The 25,487-nt window shown below is 38.0% G+C and overlaps 1 protein-coding gene across 2 annotated transcripts in view; it reads left to right on the forward strand.

The window, feature by feature from the left end:
- The window catches only part of LOC138717583 (autophagy protein 5), a 79,423-nt gene that overhangs the window by 39,970 nt on the left and 13,966 nt on the right, over positions 1-25,487 (forward strand). For both annotated transcript variants that reach the window (XM_069851103.1, XM_069851104.1), the window contains exon 7: positions 11,672-11,789. In XM_069851103.1, coding sequence (XP_069707204.1) covers positions 11,672-11,789 — 118 coding nt within the window. The remainder of the gene's footprint in view (positions 1-11,671; positions 11,790-25,487) is intronic.

Raw genomic sequence — 25,487 nt, forward strand, 5'->3', positions numbered from 1 at the left:
GTTCTGTGCATTATTACTCTTGAGCATTGATTTCCTTCTGCTTCTATGATCTGTGCAATTCACCTGAAGTTAAATAATGCAAATTCATTTTTTCAGGGAACATAGGGCTACTTTTCCTGCACAAGCAAATTTAATGGATCATTTGAAAAAACAGGCTATACGCAGAACGTGGTTCAGCCATGCTTGTTAGGTATTTTGACATGGAAGAGGTTGTGAGTGGTAATTCTGCACCTTTTGGGATGGAACAGGTAATGGAACTTCTAGCAATATATACTCTTTATAAAGATGACCTACAAGGTGTAACAGGACAGTTGCTGTGGATAATACTTGTTCCAGGTTGTCCTAAAACCCTTTTTTTTTGTCATGTTCTGCCTCTTGATTTCGATGCCCAGAGCTCTGTCTGTTTTTCTTAGACCTTTCTTATAATGCAGCTTGTAGAGCATCATCACCTTTCAAACCTTTGTTCATTTTTTCTTGCAACACAGACTGGGTAGCTTTCATAGTATTACAGATGTACCCTTTCCCTGTCAGCAGTGTTGTAGCACAGGTGGCACCCAATGAAATGCTTATTTAGAGAAGGAGTTTGTGTTTTTAGATTGTTGTGAAGCAAAATTGCTGCCTCTAGATTAGGTAGCTGCACTGTGTTTTGGATTACAGCATGTACCCCTTTAGTGCTAGAGAGTTTTAACCCTTTCTGGCAAAGGACACTTAGTTGGATATATTTACTGTATCATAGAATGGCTTGAGTTGAAAGGGACCTTAAAGATCATCTAGTTCCAACTTCCTTGCCGTGGGCTGGGACACCTCCTGCTAGATCAGGCTGCCCAAGGCCCCATCCAGCCTGGCCTTGAGCACCTCCAGGGATGGGGCAGCCACAGCTTCCCTGGACAACCTGTGCCTGTGCCTCACCACCCTCATTGTGAAGAAGATGAAGAGTTTTTCATTTACTTAATTACTGATAGGCTTCTTACAGATCTTGATCTCTCTTTCTCTTTCCTCTTTTGTGAAAGATTTTTTTCCTCTATGGGGATACGGTGAATAAGTCTGTTCTTGGTGCCTACATTACTATTATCTATTTTTAAAGCTTCAAGTAAATCTTTAAACCAAAAATGCTGGGCTATGCAAGCTCTTATAGATGGTCCTTCTTAAAGTGTTACTTAAAAGAACGTTACCTTGGTTTGGACTATCCTAAATACTTAGGGTTTTCCCAGGTAAATATTCAAGGTGCTAAGTTGCCAGAGTCTTGTCCATAACTGGATGCGTCCTAGACTGAAGCTTTATTGCATATTTGTGGTGTATTGTGGGCTTTGTCTTTTGGCATTGACTAGGGAGAGTCCTTTAGGAGAGTTCTTAATCTGCAAAAAACCCAAAGCACTGGCCACTTCAGTACAGCATATTTAACCATGTATTCAGTTAAGAATCTTCTCCGAGTTGGTCAGGATACAGGCAAATATTGCTTAGGACTGAGTCTCCCTCAGCTTTAGCAATGTTAGTGGCCATCTTGCAGACTTGTGGAGATTTTTCACACATTTGTTGTTTTTTGTTACGTTATGGAAAAAATTAACATGGCTTTGGTGGTGCTTCAGTCTTCAGTTAACAAGGGACTTTAGGACCATTCTCCAAGTGATCATGCTCTGTAAGGTGTACTGCTTGGAGTCACTCAAAGCGTAATGAGCGTTTTAAGGGTGTTCTTTAACACACCTTGAAGAACAGATGTACATTCTCAACCTATCATCTGTTCAGCTGTTTTCTCACAGAAATCCTGACAAAGTATGAAATTCTTGTTTGAGAATCGATGAAAGAGTAAACTCAATCCTTCCATAGATGATTTGGCAGCTTGAAGATTTTCTTTGGACATAAACCACATTTCAAATAAGAAGAATTACTATAAAATAATCCGTGTTTCCCAACACCAATAGAATTTTATCAACCATTTGCAGACTTTCTCAGAAACAAGAGTATGAAAATACCTTACTTATAAAGGAATATCATGGCTTTTCTTAATTTCACAGGTCTACAACCACTCTTACATGAAGTAGACTCAAGTATACCTAGTGGGACTGAGGTTCAATGATAAGAACTTTTTATAAAACGAACAGATCCACTTCATATGGAAGAGTGTACGATCTCTGGACATCTCATAATGATCTTCATGTCTGCATTAATAAATGTGAAGGTTCTCATAGATAAGGAATTGGCTGGATGGTCGCGCACAAAGAATTGTGATCCAAGAGCTCAGTGTCCAAGTGGAGACTGGCTATAACTGGTGTTCCTCAGGGGAATGAGTCCAGGGAAGGGCCATGAAGATGCCCAGAAAGCTAGAACGCTTCCCATAGGAGGCCAGGCTGAGAAAGTTGGGGTTTTTCAGCCTATAGAAGAGAAGGCTCTGAGGAGATCTTATAGCAGCTTTCCAGTACTTAAAGGAGGACTACAAGAAAGCTTATAATATGGTGATAATTCATGTTCAAAATCTAAAGGATTTCTAGCTTGTGTAATACTGCTAAGAGTGTTTTCAAGAATAACGGAATTTTCACTTTACTTGGTATGTGTACAGGTTGCAGTTTTGACCGCAAGTTTATATTTTCTTAGTTGTGTAAAGCATACAAATGTAAGAAAATCAGTTTGAGGTAATTTGGATATACGTTTTTATAGGAGAAAAATTATCAGCTGAATAAGTTTGTCTTTCATGTTATGTGTGATTTTTTTAACAGTATGTGACATTTTCATAGCTTGTACTTTCATGCGATTTCATGTCTCAAGTGTGAGAAGTTTTAAAGATGTATCCAAATACACGTTTTCTTTTGGCTATATTAAAGCATATGTACAGGTATTCATAGAATTATCTTAAGCTTCAATGTAATGATATACTTCTGCATTACTAATCTATGTGGCTGCTTTTACTATGAATGAAATATATGAAGTTTAGCCTGTTGATTTAATCTCTTTTGTTTTGTTGCATGTATCTTATTAGGGAGTATAAAGTTCCTGTTCGTCATCATAAAGACTTTTAACTTCATGAGGAAACCAAAGCTTCCTTCTCACCATGTAACTGCAGATATCCTAATACAAACTAATGCAAAAAGTAAAGGGTGCATTTTTTTCTGTAGTTTGTAGTCAGGTATATAATGTAATTTTTGCAGCCACTGAAAATATGTAATTTATAAGCTCAATTTAATATATATTATGGGAAAAACAAGTTTTGATTTGTTCTGTATGTTGACTTTACAACTAGTCCTGCAACTCTAATTGCATCTTGTCAGTGAGTGTCTTTTTCTGGTAATTCTAGGTAGGTGTGTTAAGCATATTTATACTCCTTTTTGTCTTATGGTTTTTAGTTAAGTAATGGTTTTATATGTCCAATATATAACTACTTAAGAAGTTTTGTCAGTTCTGTTCTGTAGTATGGCGTATCTTATTCTCTGAGCAGTGATGTGATGTTGCAGGTAAACAATTCAAAATTCTGAATGCTAACAAGCAGTGCTAGCCTTATTAAAAGCGCACAAAAACTACAGCATCCATTATATGGAGTTTTCAGAGGTTAATTAAAGAAATACTAGAAATAATCCTTTAATTTTCTTTAATTGTGTTAGTTCTAACAGCTTGGAGAGTAGGAGAAATGGAAAAATCATTGAAGGTATGTAGTAAAGCAATGAGATGTCTGGGAGGGAGGAGCCCTGTATAGCTTAAAAGATTTGAAGGAGGGGAGAGGAGCAGCGGTTACACAATAAAGACAAACCATGTTGTTGTGTTTTATGCCTCTTGTAACAGAAACTTAAAAAATCCTTATGACATTTGTAAGGTGACAGATTTCAAATGGATAAAATAATTCCCTTTTTTTGTGTGTATGTGTTTACTTTAGCTTGTTGAGCAGAATATCAAGGATGAACCTCCTGCTGTAAGAAAGCGATGCAATTTAAAGGATTTTCATAGATGAAGGAAAAGCGGAGTTTCTTTCAGTGTGTATATGTATTTCTTATTGAGTTTAACTTCATCCAGTCACAGACTGCTTGTGGTGGAATTTGATTGCAGGGGAGAGCTGCTTGAAATGTGGAGGAAGGAAGTTGTAACTTTCATTTAGTTTGTTTTACTGGGGCTCTGTGATGACTCTTACAACCTATTGTTTTAATATTTCAAATAAAGGCTAGCAGAGGGAAACGGAGGACAGCAGTTACTGACTTTTGTAGATGTTGTGCCCATCTACAAAAAGGGCCGCAGGGAGGACCCAGGAAACTACAGGCCTGTCAGTCTGACCTCAGTGCCAGGGAAAGTCATGGAACAGGTGATCTTGAGTGCTATCATGAAGCACATGCAAGAGAACCGGGTGATCAGGCCCAGTCAACATGGGTTCACAAAAGGCAGGTCTTGCCAGACTAACCTGATCGCCTTCTATGACAAAGTGACCCGGCTACTGGATGAGGGAAAGGCTGTGGATGTGGTCTTCCTGGACTTCAGCAAAGCCTTTGACACAGTTTCTCACAGCGTTCTGCTTGAGAAACTGTCAGCCTCTGGCCTGGACAGGCGCACACTCTCCTGGGTGGAAAACTGGTTGGATGGCCGGGCCCAGAGAGTGGTGGTAAATGGTGTGAAATCCAGCTGGAGGCCAGTGACAAGTGGGGTTCCCCAGGGCTCAGTGCTGGGTCCAGCCCTGTTCAATGTCTTCATCAATGATCTGGATGAAGGCATCGAGTGCACCCTGAGCAAGTTTGCGGACGACACTAAGCTGGGTGGAAGTGTCGATCTGCTGGAGGGTCGGGAGGCTCTGCAAAGGGATCTGAACAGGCTGGACCGCTGGGCAGAGTCCAATGGCATGAGGTTTAACAAGGCCAAATGCCGGGTCCTGCACTTGGGGCACAACAACCCTATGCAGTGCTACAGACTGGGAGAAGTCTGTCTAGAAAGCTGCCTGGAGGAGAGGGACCTGGGTGTGTTGGTTGACAGCCGACTGAATATGAGCCAGCAGTGTGCCCAGGTGGCCAAGAAGGCCAATGGCATCTTGGCTTGTATCAGAAACGGCGTGACCAGCAGGTCCAGGGAGGTTATCCTCCCTCTGTACTCGGCACTGGTGAGACCGCTCCTCGAATCCTGTGTTCAGTTCTGGGCCCCTCACCACAAGAAGGATGTTGAGGCTCTGGAGAGAGTCCAGAGAAGAGCAACAAAGCTGGTGAAAGGGCTGGAGAACAGGCCTTATGAGGAGCGGCTGAGAGAGCTGGGGTTGTTTAGCCTGGAGAAGAGGAGGCTGAGGGGTGACCTCATTGCTCTCTACAACTACTTGAAAGGACGTTGTAGAGAGGAGGGTGCTGGCCTCTTCTTCCAAGTGACAGGGGACAGGACAAGAGGGAATGGCTTCAAGCTCCGACAGGGGAGGTTTAGGCTAGACGTTAGGAAAAAATTCTTTACAGAAAGGGTCATTGGGCACTGGAACAGGCTGCCCAGGGAGGTGGTTGAGTCACCTTCCCTGGAGGTGTTTAAGGCACGGGTGGACGAGGTGCTGAGGGATATGGTTTAGTGTTTGGTAGGAACGGTTGGACTCGGTGATCCGGTGGGTCTCTTCCAACCTGGTTATTCTGTGATTCTGTGATTCTGTGACTTTTAGTAGAGTATCTGTAAAGGTATAAAATAAAGGTTAAATCTGGATAATCAGTTTGAGGTCTGTTATTTAGAGTTTCTTTAGTCTAAACTGCACTAATATGCTTTCTAAGAGAATGGTATGTTCTTTTTAGCAAAGAAATTGGCAAGGACAAATTGTATGTGCTGGCAACAGCGTAACCACTGCTTCTAAGGAAATGATTTAAAATAAGGGGACCGTGTTCTAATTAAAAATAAATAGATAAAAATAGAAAGAGGTATTTGAGTGTGTTTCATTCTGATCCTGCTTGAGCATTGAATTTCCTGATGGTAACCTCTCATTTTGTCACTGGCAAGTTCCATGTAGCATGAAATGCTGTGCTCCCCATTGGCTCCCACTGTGTGTTGTGGGTCTAAGTTAGACTTTGTGTAACGAAAAAAGTGGGTTTACTTTTTTTTTTTTCAACTGGGGCAAGCTTATAGAAATATTATCAGCATTTGAATTTCCTCCTTTTTGTGTGCTATCATGATCAGAAAGCAGTGATTTGCCAATGAACCCTTAGAGCATTAGCCAATAGTGTTACAGAGTGTTGGACATTGAAACAATTCTGAAATAGTTACCTTGTGTTCTTCTCACAAACTAAGCCAAAAAGAAAGGAATAAAATGAAAGGTATAAAGCCCATCTTTGTCTGAAAGTCTGGTTCTTGCACTAGAATTGTTTCATTGTAAACATGTGAGCATAAAAAGTGAGAGAACAGCTTTTCTTTAAGCTCCATGCATGCTGGTAACTTTAAGAGCTCCTAGAGAGTCTTTGGAGGTAAATAAAAGTCAGTTAAAGTGGTTTAATAACAGAATTACAAATTCCATCCACATTGTTGGGTTTTTTTCCTGCTCTGTGGACTGTTAGCATTGATTTTGATGTGTTGAAGTAAAATAATCACTTAAGGAAATGGAATGAGATAATTAATACCTCTAATGCACAAGTCAATTAACTTAAGGATTTAATTAAGCAGTAGGAATAATAGGTTCCTGACTGAAGCATTAAGTGACTGTTTATGAAATAGTCAGTGGAGGAGAAATAGGGTATAAATTTTTTTGAAGCAAAATATGAGGACTCCAGCTGACAAATCTTTCAGAATATAATTATTTAGAAGCTTAAACTTGAAGGAAGATATGCTGGGAAATAGCAGCAATTGTGAATAAGGAAGTATTTTAAGTTAAAAAACACCAATTAATAATAAGATTGAACCATTGGAGAACATATCAATTTAATGAGTCTCATGTATTTTTTAATTAGAGACTACAAGTGAAAGGGAGAATTTGAAGTTTAGCATAATGAATTTATGTCTGGAGTAGCATTTCCTTCAATATGTGCTTGCCTAGCTCTTCTTTGTCAGCTTTTATTAGTTGAATGATGAAACAGGAATCGCAAGTGTCAGTTAAGCAGTATTGATATTTTTAGCAATATGATCACCTTCACTCTGTCATGGAGTTCATTAGGATGCGAGTATCACAATAAAGTCTTCTGTCGTCCTAGCATAACCTTAATGTGTCTTAATAGGTGGAACATAAATTAATACTTCAAAACAATAAATAGGTTGTATGAACAAGAAATACGCAGGAGAAGGGGAGGAGGAAGGGACTACTGTAGGTCTTGGCCAGTTATTTATACAGAAATATTTTGCAGCATTTGATTTAACTTACGAAATTAATCTTTTTGAGTTACATTGGCCATTGCAAAAGCAAATAATGTTTAGTTTTCTTTTTGTTTAAGAAAGAGTCTGGTTGGAAATGGGAAGCTTAGAACAGCAGCACTGAGTGGTGGGGGAAGAATTAGAGGTCCATGTACACACAATTTTGCTTTTAAAACGTTTTAACATCTGCTGTGATCACCAGCTTATGAAGCCTGTGGGGATCCTAGTAATGCAAATTAATGAGCACAAGCTGGACTAAATCTGCTTTTGGATTTCTTTACTGTGAAGTCACCTGTTAGTTTTTTTTTTCAGATGGTGATAATCATTGTTTGCCCTACTGTTCAAATGTTCTTTTTCCTCGTATCTCACTGATGCTATTTGTTGCATAGATTGCCTTGCTGGATTGTTCAGTCCATCTAGTGTTAGCTCTTTACATACGTAAAAGCTCTCTCTGATGTGCTATTTTTTATTTATTGGTGATTTTTTCCAAAATCCAGTCAAATGTTTCTATTTGCCTTAATATGCAGGTATCGGGATATAAGAAATGAGCTTAAAAGCCAAGTAACCCCTCTTAATATATGACTAGTTTCTGAAGGAAAGCGAAAATATGCAGCTGAAGCAACTGTAGATAACATCATGAAAATCATAAAAATTCAGACAAGAAGTAGGGGAAGTTCAGGAGGGCTTAGGTCCTCTTTCTGCTTTTAGTTCTATCCCATTCTGACACCTTCTTTTTTACCTTTTTTATTGGTGATTTTGAGTCTTAGCTACCGCTTCTATTTAATCTTTCAGTCTGATAACCTGCCTGTATAATTTCTAGGGAATTGAGTCTTTTTTTAGCAAAAAACAACAGCAAAACAGAAACATTGTTTGTGCTGTTGCCTTACAATGAAGTACAGGGTGATTCTGGTCTAATATTAAACAAAGAGAAGCCCATCATACATACCCAGAAATACCAGCAGAAAAACTGTTTTGGCACCAGTGAAATAGCATTATTTCAGATGGGGCTTTGGAGGATCTTACTTTGAGACAGATGTTGTATTATGATGATTCTGTGACTACAGTAATTCATCATCTTTTTAATTAGTCACTTCATTGTGCATTCAGATTTGGAATTGATACCATTTCTACAAAGCAGAAGACATCTTAGAAAATACATAGAAAATGTAGTTTTGAGTAAATATTTAATAAGACTTAATTTTATTTTCAGGGAGTAGTTAATTTTTCCATACTTTCTTTTTTTATATAAAATAACATGCAAACTCGTATTACTTTTAAAGCTTCTTGCTTGAGTTTGAATCAGTTTAGACAAAGTGATAAATTAAAATTTAGTGTGAAGAGGTTTGTTACAAAACAGCACAAACTATGAACTTGAAAAGTTACTGAAAATATGATGGAAGGGAAATCTCAAGTTTTACAGTTTCAGGCTGCCAGTTTAGGCATATGTGGGAATTATAAGGAATTTTTTTTTTTTTTTTTTACTTTGTGGGTTCAATACTTACGACAACTTTTATTTGTTTGAATACTGTTGGAGTAGCAGCAGAGAGGTGTTTAGACAGGAAATCCAAATCCCTTCCTCTAGATGGAAATACTGGTAACTGGGATTTTTCTAGGTTAAACCCCAGCAGATCATGTATTCTGGTTTTCATTTTAAGATGCATCCTCTATAAAACATCTGACTAATTAAATTGTGGGGTTTGTGCTGTGTTTGATGTTCTGTTGATTCTTCTGTTGATTCTGAAAAGGACCAGACAAGCTTTTCTTTTTTTTTTTTTTTTTGGCAGGATGATAGGGAAGAAAAGAAGTAAAGGAGTTAATTGCTTACACAATACATAACTATATAGCTTGTCTCTGATGCTGTCAAGCTTTATGCTGCCTTACAGGACCTTTCAAAAACTTCCCTCACCTGTAACTCTTCTCAGTGTCAGTGAACCTAAATATAGGTAATTTTAATCTATTTTTTATCCTCACTGTAGTGTAGTTTTGGTTTCACTTGTCACTTTCCTATCACTGTTATTGTTTAAACCCTCTTTAAAAAGAGCAAAGTCTCCCTTTGTTCTGCAAAGCACAAGATTTGTGGTGCTTTGTTGTAGTATAGAAGAATGAGAAATTTCAGTTGCGATAAATCAGTCCAACTTTCTAGAAAATGTTATCTTGGAGATGAATATTTGCTTTCATAAAAAATCGATTATAAATTGAGGATGTGCTCAGTGTAAAATGCATTGCAAATTTTGGGCCAGGTGATTGTCGTGTTATGTTCATGTACTTGAAGGCATCTCTTTTGTATATCTGTTATCAGCAGTTACTGATTGACTCTAACCTGTTGTGTCCTGCAAATGCATCCAGCATCTTTTGAAGAGCTCACAGCTACACTGGGGCTAGAGTGTAAACTAAACTAAAAAGCGCTACATTCTGTTGAAGCCATGATAATCTTAGTAGGAAAAAACAGTGGACACTGTACAAATACATGCTTTAGGCTTAATGTAGGTTATTTAAAATCATTGTTAGTTAACAGTGATGTCTTTGTGGGCCAGTTTACAGATAGTACTGTTTTGCGTGAGTGATTAAGCAAATATTGTACAAAACAACATTCTGTAAGTGGTTACTCATGCTGGCTATTCCTTCATATGTTGTTATAGTAAATACCAGAGTAGAAAGCTGTAGTTGGGTTGGGCTTATATTACTAAGCTACAACACTTCAAAAGGGGTGATGGTGAGATTTTTTTTAAATTATTTATGCTCCTAGATGACTAAACTACTCTGAAAAGTTATCCTATAAACATTCTAGATAGTAGGATAGGACTTTTAACTCCCTTAATGCATAAAGCATCTGCTGCATGGGAAGGAAGATGTGTCAACATGTTGGGCTAATACTCTTCCTGTAGGATTACATTTGTTAACCACAATCTTTGTATAAAAACTTGAAGTTACTTTTATAATTTTAACACTGATGGAGACCAGTGATTTTTATTTACATTACCACATCTGTATCGCTGAGCACTTAAAATAGAAAATTGAGTTAATTTTCTAGAATGTTTCATGAGGATATTGCTGTGCAGCAGTCAGCAATAATGTGTGAGATGTTAGAAAATACACCTTTGGCTTCTCCTGCTTGTCATTAAATTATGACAATTAGGAGAAATTTATTGTAATTTATTAGTAAATAATGAGAAACTGCACAATGCATTTAAGAAATTCTTATCTTAAAATTCTATTGATGATAACCACCTTCACCTGCATCCCTCTTTTGGTGTTTATTTCCACTTCTACTACTTGAGATGGTAAGCATTTGGGATTCTGTTTAGACTTCTGTTAATAATTGATTATTTGCTAAAAAATAAACTCGATAGAAAAATGTTTTCAATATAACAGTGTTCTAGGGTTTTTATCCAGTTTGGGAGAAACATTCAGGTTGTTAGGAAAAAAAAAACATTTTCCTGTCCTTTCCTTATCAGGTGCTTGCTGACCCTGGTATTGCTAATGCAGATATTCAAAGAAGGGGATTACCTTAACATGACTGTAATTCTGAAATAGACACATCAGTAGGTCCCATAAGCTATTTTGCAGCTTCTTCTGCAGTGTTGGGAATCTTACTGCCTGTGTTGTGGGCAGTGACTGCCAGTCGATTTGCTTTCTTTGTCTCTAAAAGAAGTTGCAGTGATGTGCAAGATCTAACAGGACCCATCGTTGAAGTCATTCTGAATTTCTGTGCATATCTGTGGCAGAAATGGGGCATGCATATTCTTTCTGACTAATTCCTTAAGTAAGCAGAAGGCCCTGGGTTGTATCTCAAAGGACCACAGTTTTGGGATTTTTTTTAATTGTATTCTGTTTCTTTTGGTTGAAATAATTTGATTTTTTTCTTAACATAAAATCTGGGGGGAAAAAAAAATTCACCTGGCTTTGAGCAATAAAGGTACTTGTTTGCCATTGCAAATGCTTAATGTGTTTCTAAAAGAAGGAAGACTATTGCAGGAGGTATTGGGTATTTGTTACAGTATTGTTCTGATTTGGCAAAACATATAGGCATATGTTGAGCTTCTGAGTTTGTGGTCACTGCTTGTTTTACCTAAATCAAGAATATATTGAAATGTTTTTTTCAAACAGATCCTATTCCCTTAACAGAAGAGGTTTTGTAGAGTATAGAAAAGAAAAAAAAAAGAATATTTTAACACTTTTATGTTCATAATACTGTTTTTAAATTATCTTTGCAGTTTTCTGGAGTGTCAGCTTACTTTCAGTTGTTAACAAACTCCCCTACTTCTTGTTATATGAATGGAATGCCAGAAGTGGGGAAGAAATTGAATGAAACGTATTGTTCTGTCCTGTCTTCTGCCTGTCTCAAATACTAATAATACAAACTTGGATGGTCCTTAAATTGTTGATTTTGCTAATTTTGTTATTTATACAGGCAACAACAGAGAGACCTTTTATACAGAAGCTATTTCGACCAATTGCTTCGGGAGGACAGTTGCGTACTTTGGGAGATCTGCTAAAAGATGTTTGTCCTAACGCTATCACCCCTGAAGGTATTGTAGAAATAGCTCTTGTCCAATAAGATCTTTTTTTTCTGTTGTTTCGTTGTTGGTCTTATTTTCATATGAGGATTTTGGAGGTAGAACTATGTCTCAGTACCAGAGTTTCAGATTTCCTTCCTGGCCCTTTAGTGTCCCTGCTATACATCACCTGTAGTGTTTGGAGGGGACGTGATTGAGTCCTTAGGCACTCCTGAAAAATTAATCTCTAGAGTTTTATTTTAAAATTTATGTACTCCTTTGCAATCATACTGCTCTTACTAAAAGCATTCACGTGTTATTTTCTTCATTTTTAAAAATATTCTTAAAACAAAGTCAAGAGAAGTTTTATTTTAAGTTATCTTTAACGTGATAGTGCGTAAACTTTTCATATGTAAAACTCCAAAATTTGTAGAAATTGAAGATGTTTTCAGAAGCTCAACCTTAAAAAATGTAGCAGAAAAGAAATTGTTCTAAGTAAGTAGTAGTTTATGTGTGGTTACAAAGGAGCATTGCATGACAAGATGCCAATTGGTTCATGTAGCATTGCATAATTTCATACAATGGTGTTTGTTGATCAGTAGTTATTCAGAAAAACAAGCATTTCTGGTTGTTATTTTAGCCTCAAATATTGCAACTATTGGAACTCTGATATACTTTTTAGATGGAGTAAATGTAAAAGTTATGTAGTCTGCAAATTAAGATCAAAATTATTTAATGTGAAATGTTTTTCATCTCGTTCTTGCTGTTGTCTTATTGGTACCTGTAGATGGCTAACTTTTTCCTTCAGTACAATAAATGTCAGTTTGTTTTGAGAAATGTCTGGTATTCTACAGAAGGTCTGGGACAGTATTTACTGCTGTAATATCACCACCTTTTGACAGTAAAGCACTAAATATAAAATCAGTGTAAAAATCTGTAAGATGCTCATGTACATAGAGGTTGTGTAATCCAAAATCAAACAGCTGTAATGGATTTCTTCAAGTATGGTAGTTGTAGAGATTGACTGAAAACTCAAAGTATTTTTTAACCCGTGTTTAATACTTGTTAGCACAAGGAAACAATATCCAAAAGTAATAAAAGGTAAGAATAATATGGAATGTTGCTAACCATGTGTCCATTTTTCCTAAAGCTACTATAAAGTTTTGAACGTAACTTTAGGTAATGCTGTCCAAAAGATAAAGCAAGTTACAAATAGATACTTTACTATCAGCACAAGCAAGTTTAACCATCTTTAAGTACTTAAGAGTGAGAAAGCTACAGACACTGGTGAAAAGATACAAAGTGAATTAAAGAAAAATAAAGAGTAAGGATGGTGCGTTTTTACTTGGAAGGCAGTGGAGCACAAATTAGATGAAAGAAACTCAAAATGCATTTATGGAAAAGTTATTCCAGGATATAATGGATAATTTTTATGTGGATTTGCTAAACCTGCATGTGGGGAATGTGGTAGTTCCTGCCTTTATTAAAACTGAATATAATGTAATTTTATCTAAGTACCAATGACTTGCTTCCCATTAGCAGACCAACTTTTCAGATGTTAGCAAATGTGTTTTTTTAATTTCTTAAAAGCTAAAAAACCAGCCCCTGTAGTGTTGAGTCAATGAGGGGGAAATGATGATTACTTGGAAGAAAAGAAACTAAAATAAGCACTATCCATACATTTAGAAGTGATTTGAAATTTGAAGGAAGGACTGCCTTTTATTGGAATAAATCTGCTTAAATTTGGCCTAATTTTGATCCTTAAGATTCTACTGAGCAACTTGCAAACTTAGTTTAATGAATTTGATCGCTCAGATAGGTGTGAGCTATCTAGGATTCAGCAAAATTTCTCCTGTAATCCAGCTTTGTATTGTTGTGGTCTTCAGTTGTTCCTCATATTCTGAGTGTTCTTTTCCTCTTCTGGTAGGTAACAGAAGGAAAGCTGTCTGGGCTAAATGCACAAAATAATGTGAAAACAATATGAACTCCTGAGGAGATACAAGGATAGACTAATACCTAGAGCTAGAGGAGGGGGAGGCAGACTGACTGAACTAGTAATTTGGAGAAAAATGACAGATCTGGGAGTCATTATATGTGATGGAGAGAATGACTATAAAAAAAGTGGTAGGATGAAAGAGATTGGGGCAAAAGCCAAAATCAGACATAACTGTGAACACCTGGACCAAGTAAGTGCAATAGGAGATGGTAAAAGGATGAGGGAGAAAAAGCATGGTGCATGTCGATTATACACTGAGATTGTGCAAGGCATCCGTGAAGGAATGGGAGTGGAAGACCTGCTGGCGATGTGATTTGGATGGTCTGGAGACTTGTTTGATTAAACAAATTGAATCAAAAGTTGGAAAGGATGGTTTGCACTAGCAGAATGAGAAGATTCAGGTGGATAGGTGGTCAGGTGGAGCTGGAGGATAGTGAGATAGGAGACTGGGGAAAACTTGTTCAGGGTTTGCTTTACAAGTAGGATGCACAATGCAGGAGTACAGAGTAGAAAATTCAGCATGCAACATAAAAGAAAAGAAAGACCTAGGACATAGAACAGGAAAAAGCAGAGGAAAGATCAGACTTATGGAACATGACCTGAAAAGATGGATGCCCGTGACAGCAGTGATTCTTACTGCTGAGGAGCATGCACAGGTAATGTCAGTGTGCTTAAGAGATGGAAAGGGCAGCAGTGGTTTAGGCTTGACTGCCTCATTTCATCAACTTTGCCAATAACTGAACTTTGATTATTCTCATTTGGTTTACTCCACTCATCTCGTTCGCTATTCAAGTGTAATGTGCACCATATTAAGTGTTCGTGCTCTAATAAAACTTTGAGCTATTTAAATATCCCATTAACTCACCAGAGTGCATAGTGCCTCTTCTGAGTTTTGCCTATAGAAATGTTAGCAGCCATAATGAGAATACACATCTCCCTTTTCTAAGAAGTGAACTGAACTCCTGAAACTACAGAACCCCAGCATGCCTGTACTGCTGAAGATTCTGTGAACCCCTGTTCAGTAAACACGTTTTCTCACTGATGCAGGTTCACCAAGTGTTCTACAAGCTTAATTTGTGAATAGGTACCCCATTGGTTCAAAATGCAGAGGAGACTAGAGCTGAGTGTTTCTGCCCATTGTGTGGGCATATGAGAATTCAATTTTGCAAGCATTTTTTCTGAAACCTGGGAAACTTATGCATAAATGTTTTTCTTCTAATGTAGTTGCATCAATTTAAAGTTGAATACTTGAAATTTAGGAGATGTCGGAGTTGTAGGCTGCCTGTACAACCTCAGTTTCCATACATAAGGACACTGATGTCATACAGATTATAATCCCTCTCCACCTCTCATCTACCTTTTTTTTGTGTGAGACTTCTGTCTTCCTCTACAGGCTGCGCATGTTTAGTTCCAGGGCTGTGAAGTGAAAAATCTTCATTGTTGAAATGGTGGATGGGGAGTGGATGTACTTTAGGAAGTATTATAATTCAGGTGGCTGAATACTGCCTTTAGGAATTGAATTCAGTTCTTTCTCTCTTAGGATGTTCATTAATATATGATACTAGGGAAGCTGAGTGTTAAAAACCTACCCATTTTAGAGAGGAGCACCAGGAAAATCCAGTGATCAGTGTGAGAGTTCTGCTGAACAGCTTGTCTGCTTGTACTTTGAATCAGCAAGAGCTCTGGAGCTTTGAGTGTGCAAACACCAGCCACTCTCTGAAGTGAAGTTCTAGGCCTCTCATTACTCTTCTTCCCACCCTCCAAAAAATGAATACTTCTGGACATAATGTCTCTGACTTCAGTATGTGATCTATGAAATGATGATAATACAGTCTCTTTCCACAGGAAAATCTGGATGAAACAGTTTGAGGGAAAAATAACTTGTGGTCAAGACTGTTTGAAATTCATAGTGTTAAAAAATGTACTCTTTGGACCTTTTTTGGTCTCTTCCTATTTTTGTTCTTGTAAACTTTTATCTTTTGTCTTAATCTACAGTTTATATTTATTCTAGGCAAGGCATTAAAATAATGTTGTAACAAAACAGAGTATATTATCAAATTTATATTATAAAATGATAGCAAACTTTTCCATATCTAGATTTTCAGACTTTATTCAGTGTTATCAAATTTAGATGTACTTAATTTTTCTCAACAAAAAAAAAAAGCAGTATCTCATCAAAGATATGCCTAAAGACATACTTGATATTGGTGGACCAAGTTGTTTTCAACCTTTTTCACTCTTGTTTTCAGAAAATAATTTGGCTGTCTTTCCAAGACTGCTTTTTACCACCCCCCTTCTTAGTGAATTAATGCATCGGTGACACTAACTGCATCTTTTTTGTCAATGTAACACAATAAATACAAGCTTCTCTTTCTGTTTTTCTCTCTTCTGTTGAACTTCTTTTCCCTTTTCTTCTCTGACTTTCTCTTTTCTGATGACTTTTCATTCAATTGGAAACTTCACGGTAACTGTGGTGACTGCTTATCTATGGCAATGTCCACAACTAAGCTTTATACTGTGGGAATACAGAGAAGATACGATTTTCAGACTCAGGATTTGTAGTCATATATACGAGCTGTTCCTGCTGCCAGATACTTGGGGACCACCACAAGAAGAGGGAGGGAAGGGTTTGAAGAACCACCCACAGTGTCTATATGCCTTTGCTTTAGGAAACATGGATGTAATTAAGTCACTCTTTTAACTGTGCTGAGAAAAAAATTTTCCATGAAAAATATATTTAAGTATGTGTGAATTGAATATATATGTTGATTACCAACTGTTGAAAAGACAATGTAAAGGATATCGTCAGAAGTAGAACAGGTTGAATAGTGACATAAAAATGCTCATAGTGAAAACGGTCTTTGTAAAACATTGTGTCAATACTACTTTAGACTGTTAAAGATTATGGGTAGCTGTTTAAATACTGTGTTTTATTTAAATTCACTTATGAAACTATTTATTCAAGGCTTTTATTGTTTGTTGAAGTGCTTTAAAAAATAAAAACTTGAGCAGTTACTATCCCCAACTGATACTTTCCTGTCTCTACTCAAACTGATTGTTTAATTATGTGTATATTGTCCTGTTTAATGAATGCTGTACAGTGCTCACCTTTCATGACTGCTAAATAGTTTAGTCTTTTTAAACTGTTGGTCAGAGGTTAGCTGATAATAGTTAGATAAGGCTTTTTGTCATGGACATTGTTAGAACAGAGGAAAGAGTGGCTTCTACTTAGAGCTTATCCTTTAGCTTTTCAGACAGCAGTGGGTGTTAGCTTGATCCTTTTTTGCCTTTGTGAGCATAACAGTTCGGAACTCATTTGTCAAAATGCATATGAAGAAATTTATATATTACTAGTAATGATCAGAAGGTGTGAAGAAAAGCAGTACTTTGAATTAGAATGAGCACTAAGAAGACAGTGTAATTCTCAAAACTTTTAGCAATTACATTAATTACCTTGACTGTAAAGGACACTCTGTTCCTCTAGAACATGAACAGCCACCTGTATTAGTAGCAAACATCTTTAAGAAGAATACAGTGTTAAGAGAACATTCAGAGGAGATGTGCTTTTCTTTTTACCCTACGGTACTCCTGCACTGTTGTATGGTACTTTCTTCCAGGAGACTAGATAAAAATTGATCTAATGTAATGCTCTCTAATCACACAATGATGGAATGGTTTTGGTTGGAAGGGACCTTAAAGATCAAGTTCCAATAACCCTGCTGTGGGCAGGGACACCTTCCACTAGATCTAGTTGCTTAAAACTTCATCCATCCTGGTCTTGAGCACCTCCAGGGATGGATGGAGCTCCCACAACTTCTCTGGGCAACCTGTCTAAGTAAGTATTTAGGCAGCAAATATGTTAAATCAGTTATTTTCTCACTAGCCAAGTAGTTTTTTTTTTCCTTGGTGCTTATATTTAGTTGCTTCACAGGCAGTGGTTATGGTTATGTGGCAATAGAAATAATAAGACCAAGTCATCACAGAAACTGCATCACCTTGCATTTAATACTGATGCATTTGATTTGCTTCATTTTTTTTTTTCTGTTCTGATCCTCCTGTATTGACATGAAGTTTAGGAAGCTATGAAGTCCTATTTGTCATGTTTAATAAATACTAAAATTAATATTCTCAAACACAAACTAATCCAGTAATCACTTATTCTGTATTGCAGCCTACTGTAATCTCTCTTTAAGACATGTTACTACTTATCTTTTAGTTACTGCAATAATAAATTTTAATGTATCAGTTACACAGCAGCTGAAAAGTAAAAGATGGACATCTCTGTCTGAAATTTTACTATGGGTAAGCCTGTGTTGTGTATAATTACCCTTCTTTACTATATTTCTTTAACTATTCTTTACTTAAATTTGTCTAAAGGCTGCATACCATTAAGATCTAACTTGAGAGTACTGTGTTTGTGTCAATAATACTTATCTTGGTATTCATGGACTGCTATTCTGGACCTTCTAGAGTTACTGGCAATCCTTACTAAAAGGTGTGCAATTTCATTTGGAATGAAATTGGAAGTTGGAATTTCTAGGTGGAAGTGTTGATGTGCTGGAGGGTAGGGAGGCTCCAAAGGGATCTGAACAGGCTGGACCGCTGGGCAGAGTCCAATGGCATGAGGTTTAACAAGGCCAAATGCCGGGTCCTGCACTTGGGGCACAACAACCCTGTGCAGTGCTACAGACTAGGAGAAGTCTGTCTAGAAAGCTGCCTGGAGGAGAGGGACCTGGGGGTGTTGGTTGACAGCCGACTGAACATGAGCCAGCAGTGTGCCCAGGTGGCCAAGAAGGCCAATGGCATCTTGGCTTGTATCAGAAATGGCGTGACCAGCAGGTCCAGGGAGGTTATTCTCCCTCTGTACTCGGCACTGGTGAGACCGCTCCTCGAATTCTGTGTTCATTTCTGGGCCCCTCACCACAAGAAGGATGTTGAGGCTCTGGAGTGAGTCCAGAGAAGAGCAACAAAGCTGGTGAGGGGGCTGGAGAACAGGCCTTAGGAGGAGCGGCTGAGAGAGCTGGGGTTGTTTAGCCTGGAGAAGAGGAGGCTGAGGGGGAGACCTCATTGCTCTCTATAGCTGCCTGAAAGGAAGTTGTGGAAAGGAGGGAGCTGGCCTCTTCTCCCAGGTGACGGGGGACAGAACGAGAGGGAATGGCCTCAAGCTCCGCCAGGGGAGGTTCACGCTTGACATCAGGAAAAAATTTTTAATGGAAAAGGTCATTGGGCACCTTCCCTGGAGGTGTTTAAAAGACGGGTGGATGAGGTGCTAGGGGCATGGCTTAATGGTTGATAGGAATGGTTGGATCCGATGGTCCTGGAGGTCTTTTCCAGTGTAGTGATTCTGTGATTTCAGTTTCTAGACTTTCAAAGTAAGACTTCGCAAGTTCTGCAATTTCAGTGTATTAAACTGTATTTAATTCTCAATTGTACTCATCTCCTGTTTGGAGCAGGATGCTTCATTTTATTTTACCTTTGTTTCTCCTTAGTTGGTCGTACTTAAAACTGAGGCAACCTGTTCTTTTGGATTTTGGACAATATTTAATAATTTCTGATTTTGATCCCAGCATCGTGGAAAAGTGGCACTTATTTTTCACCACTTTAACTTACACTGACTCATCTTGTTTTCTTTCATGTCAGTGGTTCTACAGCTCTTTCCTTTTTTCCTGTGTCATATTCTTTCATTACCTCTATTCTAGTCATATGGAACTCTTACTAGCTTTTGTTACTCTTTTAATATCTGCTTTTGCATCTTTTAAAATGGCTCTTCTACTTCTTTGATGAAGTTCACCATAATTTCAATAAATATCTTTATGGTTTTTCAAACCTAACTTTTTTTCTTAATACAAATAGGTCTAGATCTTTTAGGGAAGTAGCCAGTCATTGTCACTTCTGCTTTAGTTCTTTCTTAGAATCAAAGAATCACTAGGTTGGAATAGAACTCTTGGATCATCGAGTCCTGCCGTTCCTATCTGCCACTAAACCATGTCCCTGAGCACCGTGTCTACCCGTCTTTTAAACACCAGGGATGGTGACTCAACCACCTCCCTGGGCAGCCTGTTCCAGTACCTGGTGACCCTTTCTGTGAAAAAAATTTTTCCTAATGTCCAGAATCGCTTTCCATCCTTTTGTCCTATGGTGCTTCGTTATCTATACTTCCGCTTCATTTTCCTTGAGATTTCCAACATTGTTTTGTACCACTGAATACCTAGGGACACTTGTCTCTCCATCACTTTCTTCCATTTCCAAGTTTAGATCTCAGGGTTTTCAGGTGTTGTCCAAGAAGACTAATGTCCTGGTTATTCAGGTAAGTCCAGAATAAAACTGTCCAGTGCTCCCCTTTTTGTTCACCATTTTACACTCCTAAAATTGTAAAAAAAAAAAGCCTTTCCAGTCAAGTCCTGGTTTTATTTCTCATAGGCTGTGCATTCTGTAGTTTTGAATCTAAGCTCATAAAAGATGCCTTTTTTAATTTAATATGGAACAGCCATTCATGAGGACTCCAGGGCTAGAATCATATTATTCTGATTATTCATGCTATAGCTTGCAAATTCATTTTCTGATCTTTTTCCTGTGCTTGTGGATGCCACTTGCAGACAAAAGTTGATCCTTTAATTGGACTGTTCTTGTGTGGTAAAGTGGAATTGTCAGCAGTAGTTCCAGTCCCAGAAAATTAGGTGGTCTTTTAAATAACTTGAGAGTTATTACTATTTAGGAGAAGATTTAGTGTATTATGGAGGAACAGGCTAAGATTAGTCTTGATATTGCTTGTGGTCTCTTAGATTGCACAGTCATGCTTTACATGCAGGTAAGGAAGATAAGATGTTAGAGACCATGTTGTTGCCTGCAAATATAGCATAAGGTCACATATTTGATGTGGTAGAACATTTTACTTAAGCATGTTCTTCCCGCAACTGCTTAATGACAAAATTATCTGTACCTGAAGGGAGATAGCACTGTGGCCCTACTGTCTAATAGCCTCTGTCTTACTGAGATCTGGTAGGTTGTCTGGCTTACAGCAACCATGTCATTTATGACAGATTAATAAAATGGTTATCTATCTATCTATCACCACTAGGGAGGTCTTCCTGCATTTCCCCACATTTTTATGCACCAGGTGCATAGGTGTTCTTGCCAATTAGGGAACCTTTGTTTCCATAAGTAGTGATACCAGTTCTGAACTTCAGAGTTTATCAAATTTGAAAAAAAAAAAGCTAATAATTCACAGCAATTAAAAAAAATTGAGTAAACATTTGACGTTCATGTAAAAGAACATATTGATTTTGAGAACAGTTCACTTAGAAATAGTTATTCATCTTATTCGGAGAAGGGGATGAAAACAGTATGATCTTGCATAACTACAGAGCAACAACTGCGAGAGGAAACAGTGTTGAGTTCAACAGAATGCTTTGAAGAGGCAAAGGGTTAAAATGATAGAAAACAGAGTGGTTCTGGGGGAGGGAAAGACTACTTTCCTCTTCCACATCAGAAATTTAAGACATTGTGCATAAGGCAGAGATACAAATTGTAGACTGCAGAAGGAAACAGTTTTCTTCCACTGCTATCATGTCTAAACAATTCTGGATACAATTTTAATTTGTTAGTGTTGTTGAAGTCTTCACAAAACTTGTTTTGATTTTTGTCTCATGCTTCCTTGAAGACTCAAGTGGTAAGCATTTGGACATAATGACGCAAACAGTAGGTTATCAATCAATCCCAGTTTTCACAGCATTGTTGTTCATTCAGAAAAGCTGTGTGAACTGACCTTTTTCTATAGCAGTGACATTAGTTCTTTCAAAAATAAAACCACCATCAAAAAGACTTCCAGGATTTTTCTCTTAAGACTTGCTGTACTGAACGATTTTCTGAAATTAGGGATCAGCTGTTTCCAATTAACTCTCAGCTTTTTTTAATGTATGCTGTATGAGAGACTACACATTAATTGTTTTTGTTTTCCCTCAGTTTTCTAAGCTTTGACTTCCAGTAAATTAGTCAAACAGAAAATTGAATTTAGATTACATTTGTCATGCAGGCTCCTAATTTCGGTGTGCAAGTGACAGATAGTGCAATGGAGGAAGTAAATGTATACAGCGTGAAGCCTTTGGAATGACATGAAATATAGCTGGGCTTGCTCAGACAGAGGTCAAAATTAGCTGGACCTTGGGTTTAATGTGGGAGCCTTTCCATCTTTGCCAAGCAAAGCAAACTTGGGAAGCTTTTGCTCCCCATGTATAGTTATTAGTTTGACTGCTCCTGCTCTTTGCAGGTTTGTCTCTGCTTTTCAGTGCTGTGGAGGCAAAGTGAGGAAATACTTTTCCAGGCCACCTAAATTTAGATATATAATTAGCTCTGGTCATTTTTAGGCAGTTTAATGGCTACATTTTCATCTGACATGGATATGACAGTATTGTGAAGGGTTAGTGGTCTCAGTAGTGTAGTGTGCTGGCATACTAAAAGATGATTAAAACCTCTCCAGTGATATGAATTCTAGTCCACTGTCTCCTCTACTGGGAGTCATCTTGCAGGTCCGAAGTGACCTTCAGACCACTACTAAACCCATTCTACCCTCCTTGTATCTTTGACTCCGTGTTCAGAGGTGGTCATCACGTACATCTTCTTTCTGATGTGAGTCATTATTTGTGCCTGTTTTCTTTTCCTGACCAGACCATCTACTTGGATTATACTTCTGCAACTGCCTTTCATCTGAGTTCTGACTTTTTTATTTTATTTTTTTTCACACCCACGCACCCCTACCTGCCCCAGTTGTTTTTTGGTTTTTTTTAAGTTGAAATGGAAAACTTCCTTTTTTCTGTGTTAAACTTGCGTGTCTTTTGATTTAGTAGTCCCTTTTTGATCAAGAGGGGTGGAAGTCCAGAGATCAGCTTGACACTGTAGAATTAATAGTCATGACTACAGAATTAATTAATATAGATTTAATTTGTCATGACTACACAGAAAGGTGCAAATAATCTTGAGAGTTAATAGTGTGGTGGCTGTGCTGTTTATATGGCTTATTAGCCATCTTAATTTCTAAACAAACTCTTTCCATATCCAGAGGTGGCTTCTATGCATGCAGAATGTTCTGGCTTGCTTGTTAAATTAATTGAGTGCATCCAGACAGAGGCAACAAAACTGGTGCGAGACTGGAGGGAATGCCCTGTAAGGAGCTGCTGAGGACTTTGGGTTTATCTGGTTTGGAGAAAAAAAGGCTGAGGGGCAATCTCACGGTTCTCTACAGCTTCCTGAGGAGGGGAGGTGGAGAGGGAAGTGCTGATCCCAACTTCTTGTGACAGGATTTGTAGGTATGGTTCAAAGCTGCGCCAGGGGAGGTTCAGACTGGACATTAGGAAGCATTTCTCCACCCAAAAGGTGGTCAAAACACTGGAATAGGCTTCCCAGAGAGGTGTTTGATGCCCCAAGCCTGTCAATGTTTAAGAGGTGTTTGGGCAATGCTCTTAACTTTAGGTCAGCCCTGAACTGTTCAAGCAATGGGACTAGAATGGGGTCATTCTAGACCCCTCCCAACTGAAATATTCTAGTCTAGTCTTTCCTCTTCCATCCAGCAACTTTCCTAATATCACAAGAGTAATTTGCTTTTTCTTTGTGACTTAGAAGTGGTTTCTGGGCACGCACATTCAAAAGGGGAGAATGTAGGAAGAGGTACAGCAAATAGAGAAATAATCCTGTTTTTCAGACAAGCCTTTGGAAATTTGTTCAGCTAAATTTGTTCTGCTGGCCACCCAATAAGTTTTATTAGTATCAGACTCCAGCCTATTCTCTTTTAATTTGTCGGAAGGCAAATGACTTTATTCAGGCACAACAAAGTTTCAGTCTATGATTAGCAGTAGTAGTATGAAATAGAGAAAGTAAAATCCTTCACAGAACAAAGCAACTTTTTAGAAATTTAGCTTATTCTGTTTGGAAATCACAAGTCAGCACTTATAAAATTTTCTGCAGAAGAAAGGTGGCATTTTTCATCCTAGAGCAGTCTGCTTCATGGGCTGTGGTAGAGCTGCACTTCCTGGGAGCATAAGCATCCTATCCCCAAATCCCTGATGGAATGCTATGGATCTGTAAATCTAGGCAGTCAAACATTCAAGAAAAGATTGTAGAAAATTAATAGAAATTGGGCAAGTTTCTGTCAGTAATCTGCTGTGCATGAGACTTTTAGGAAAACTGTTGTAATCAAAGAGTCTTGACAAAATATTTTGGTTGTGGTGAATTTTCAGTTTTAAAAGGAGTATTTTTTGTGTTTTATGGGGAGACCACAGGTGTTTCATGCACTGTATTGCGGTGTGTTCCCACAGAATTTGTCACTTAGACAAAAGATGAGTGAAGAGAGACAAAAAAGGAAGGAGAAATTAGAGACACAGAGGGGTGATACGGCTTGCACCTGGTCACACTGAGGTCAGCAGCAGAGTTAAGAATTGGATTTTTTTGAATCCTGATCTAAATCAGTCTGTCTCATCCCAGGGAGATCACAGAGGTCACTCAGTATGACTGAGCCATCAAAAACTTCACAGGAAAAAAATCAAACCAAACTGTTCTTCTAGTTTCTCATATATCCTTGCTCATAGAAACAAGCATGTCAGCAACAACTAAAATACACAAAGTATACAGGCTTAAAGGGTAATTTTTACTGTTAGTTTCATAGAAAATGTGGGAGTGCTCCAAAATTCTTTTTTCAGTAGGGGTCATCATCCTGTTAATGTTCATATGCTGTATAATCACTGCTGCCTTTAGTGGTGTTACTAGTGCAAGTGTAACTGGAGAACTTAGTGGCTGTACCAAAGCTTTCGGGAGACAGCAGTAAACCTCTGTGAGGACTTGCAATGTGAAGTTCTCAACCAGGACACTGCAGTGCGCAACCAGATTTAAACATTGTGGTATTGGTGTTCTTATTTATACTAGGAAAGATAAGAGGGCCTTAACAGCTGTTGTTTGTGCTGTGTGACTGTTAGCAGTTATTGGCATAATTTTCGTCTAGGCCAATTAGTACTGTCCCAGAAAATTTGAGCAGTGTTCATGCATAAACAGTCTAGAGACCATTCTTAGTAAGCAATATGGAGGGGGAGATAATATAGCTGAATAGGCATGAGATGTTCTCTGGCACTTGCCCTGAAGTCTAGAGAGTGGGTTGTGGTTCAATTTTATGAGCTACATCTATACCTTTACATTAGGTGTACATGCTGTATCTTGGAGAGAGGGGGCTGATTAGAATCATTACCGTCTTCCTTGATTCTCTTTTGCAGTCTTGTTCTGTTCTGCCTTGATGTGTGTAAGTATAACCTGATTTTCCCAGGAGATTAACATCTTACAGGGCTAAAGAAGAGACTGTGGAAAACTAAAGGACCTAAAAAAAAATAATGAGAAACGTAGCAGCCTTACTAATTATGTAATACAGAGTGATCCACTAATAAACTCTATTTACTGTGTCCTCTCTCTCTTCTCTTAGGATTCAGTAGCACCTGTTACTACTAGTTGGCCCCTTTTTAAGCACCTCATTTTAAAAAGAGATTTTGATAACTTCACATTCAACAGATAAATTCTACTTTCTATATTTTTTGGCACCTGTAGCAATTTGGAGAATATTTGTAAGAAAATAGTAGTAAAAACCTTTCCTTACATCAAAGCTGAAGTCTTATGCTTGGCATGTGCACAGAGGTGCTATAGCCATTGAAGATTTGAATGCTTCTTGTGCTCATTGCATAATTAGCTGCTGCATTGTACTGTTG

The sequence above is a fragment of the Phaenicophaeus curvirostris genome, chromosome 2 (genome assembly GCF_032191515.1).
Source record: "Phaenicophaeus curvirostris isolate KB17595 chromosome 2, BPBGC_Pcur_1.0, whole genome shotgun sequence".
NCBI classification, from domain to species: Eukaryota; Metazoa; Chordata; class Aves; order Cuculiformes; family Cuculidae; genus Phaenicophaeus; species Phaenicophaeus curvirostris.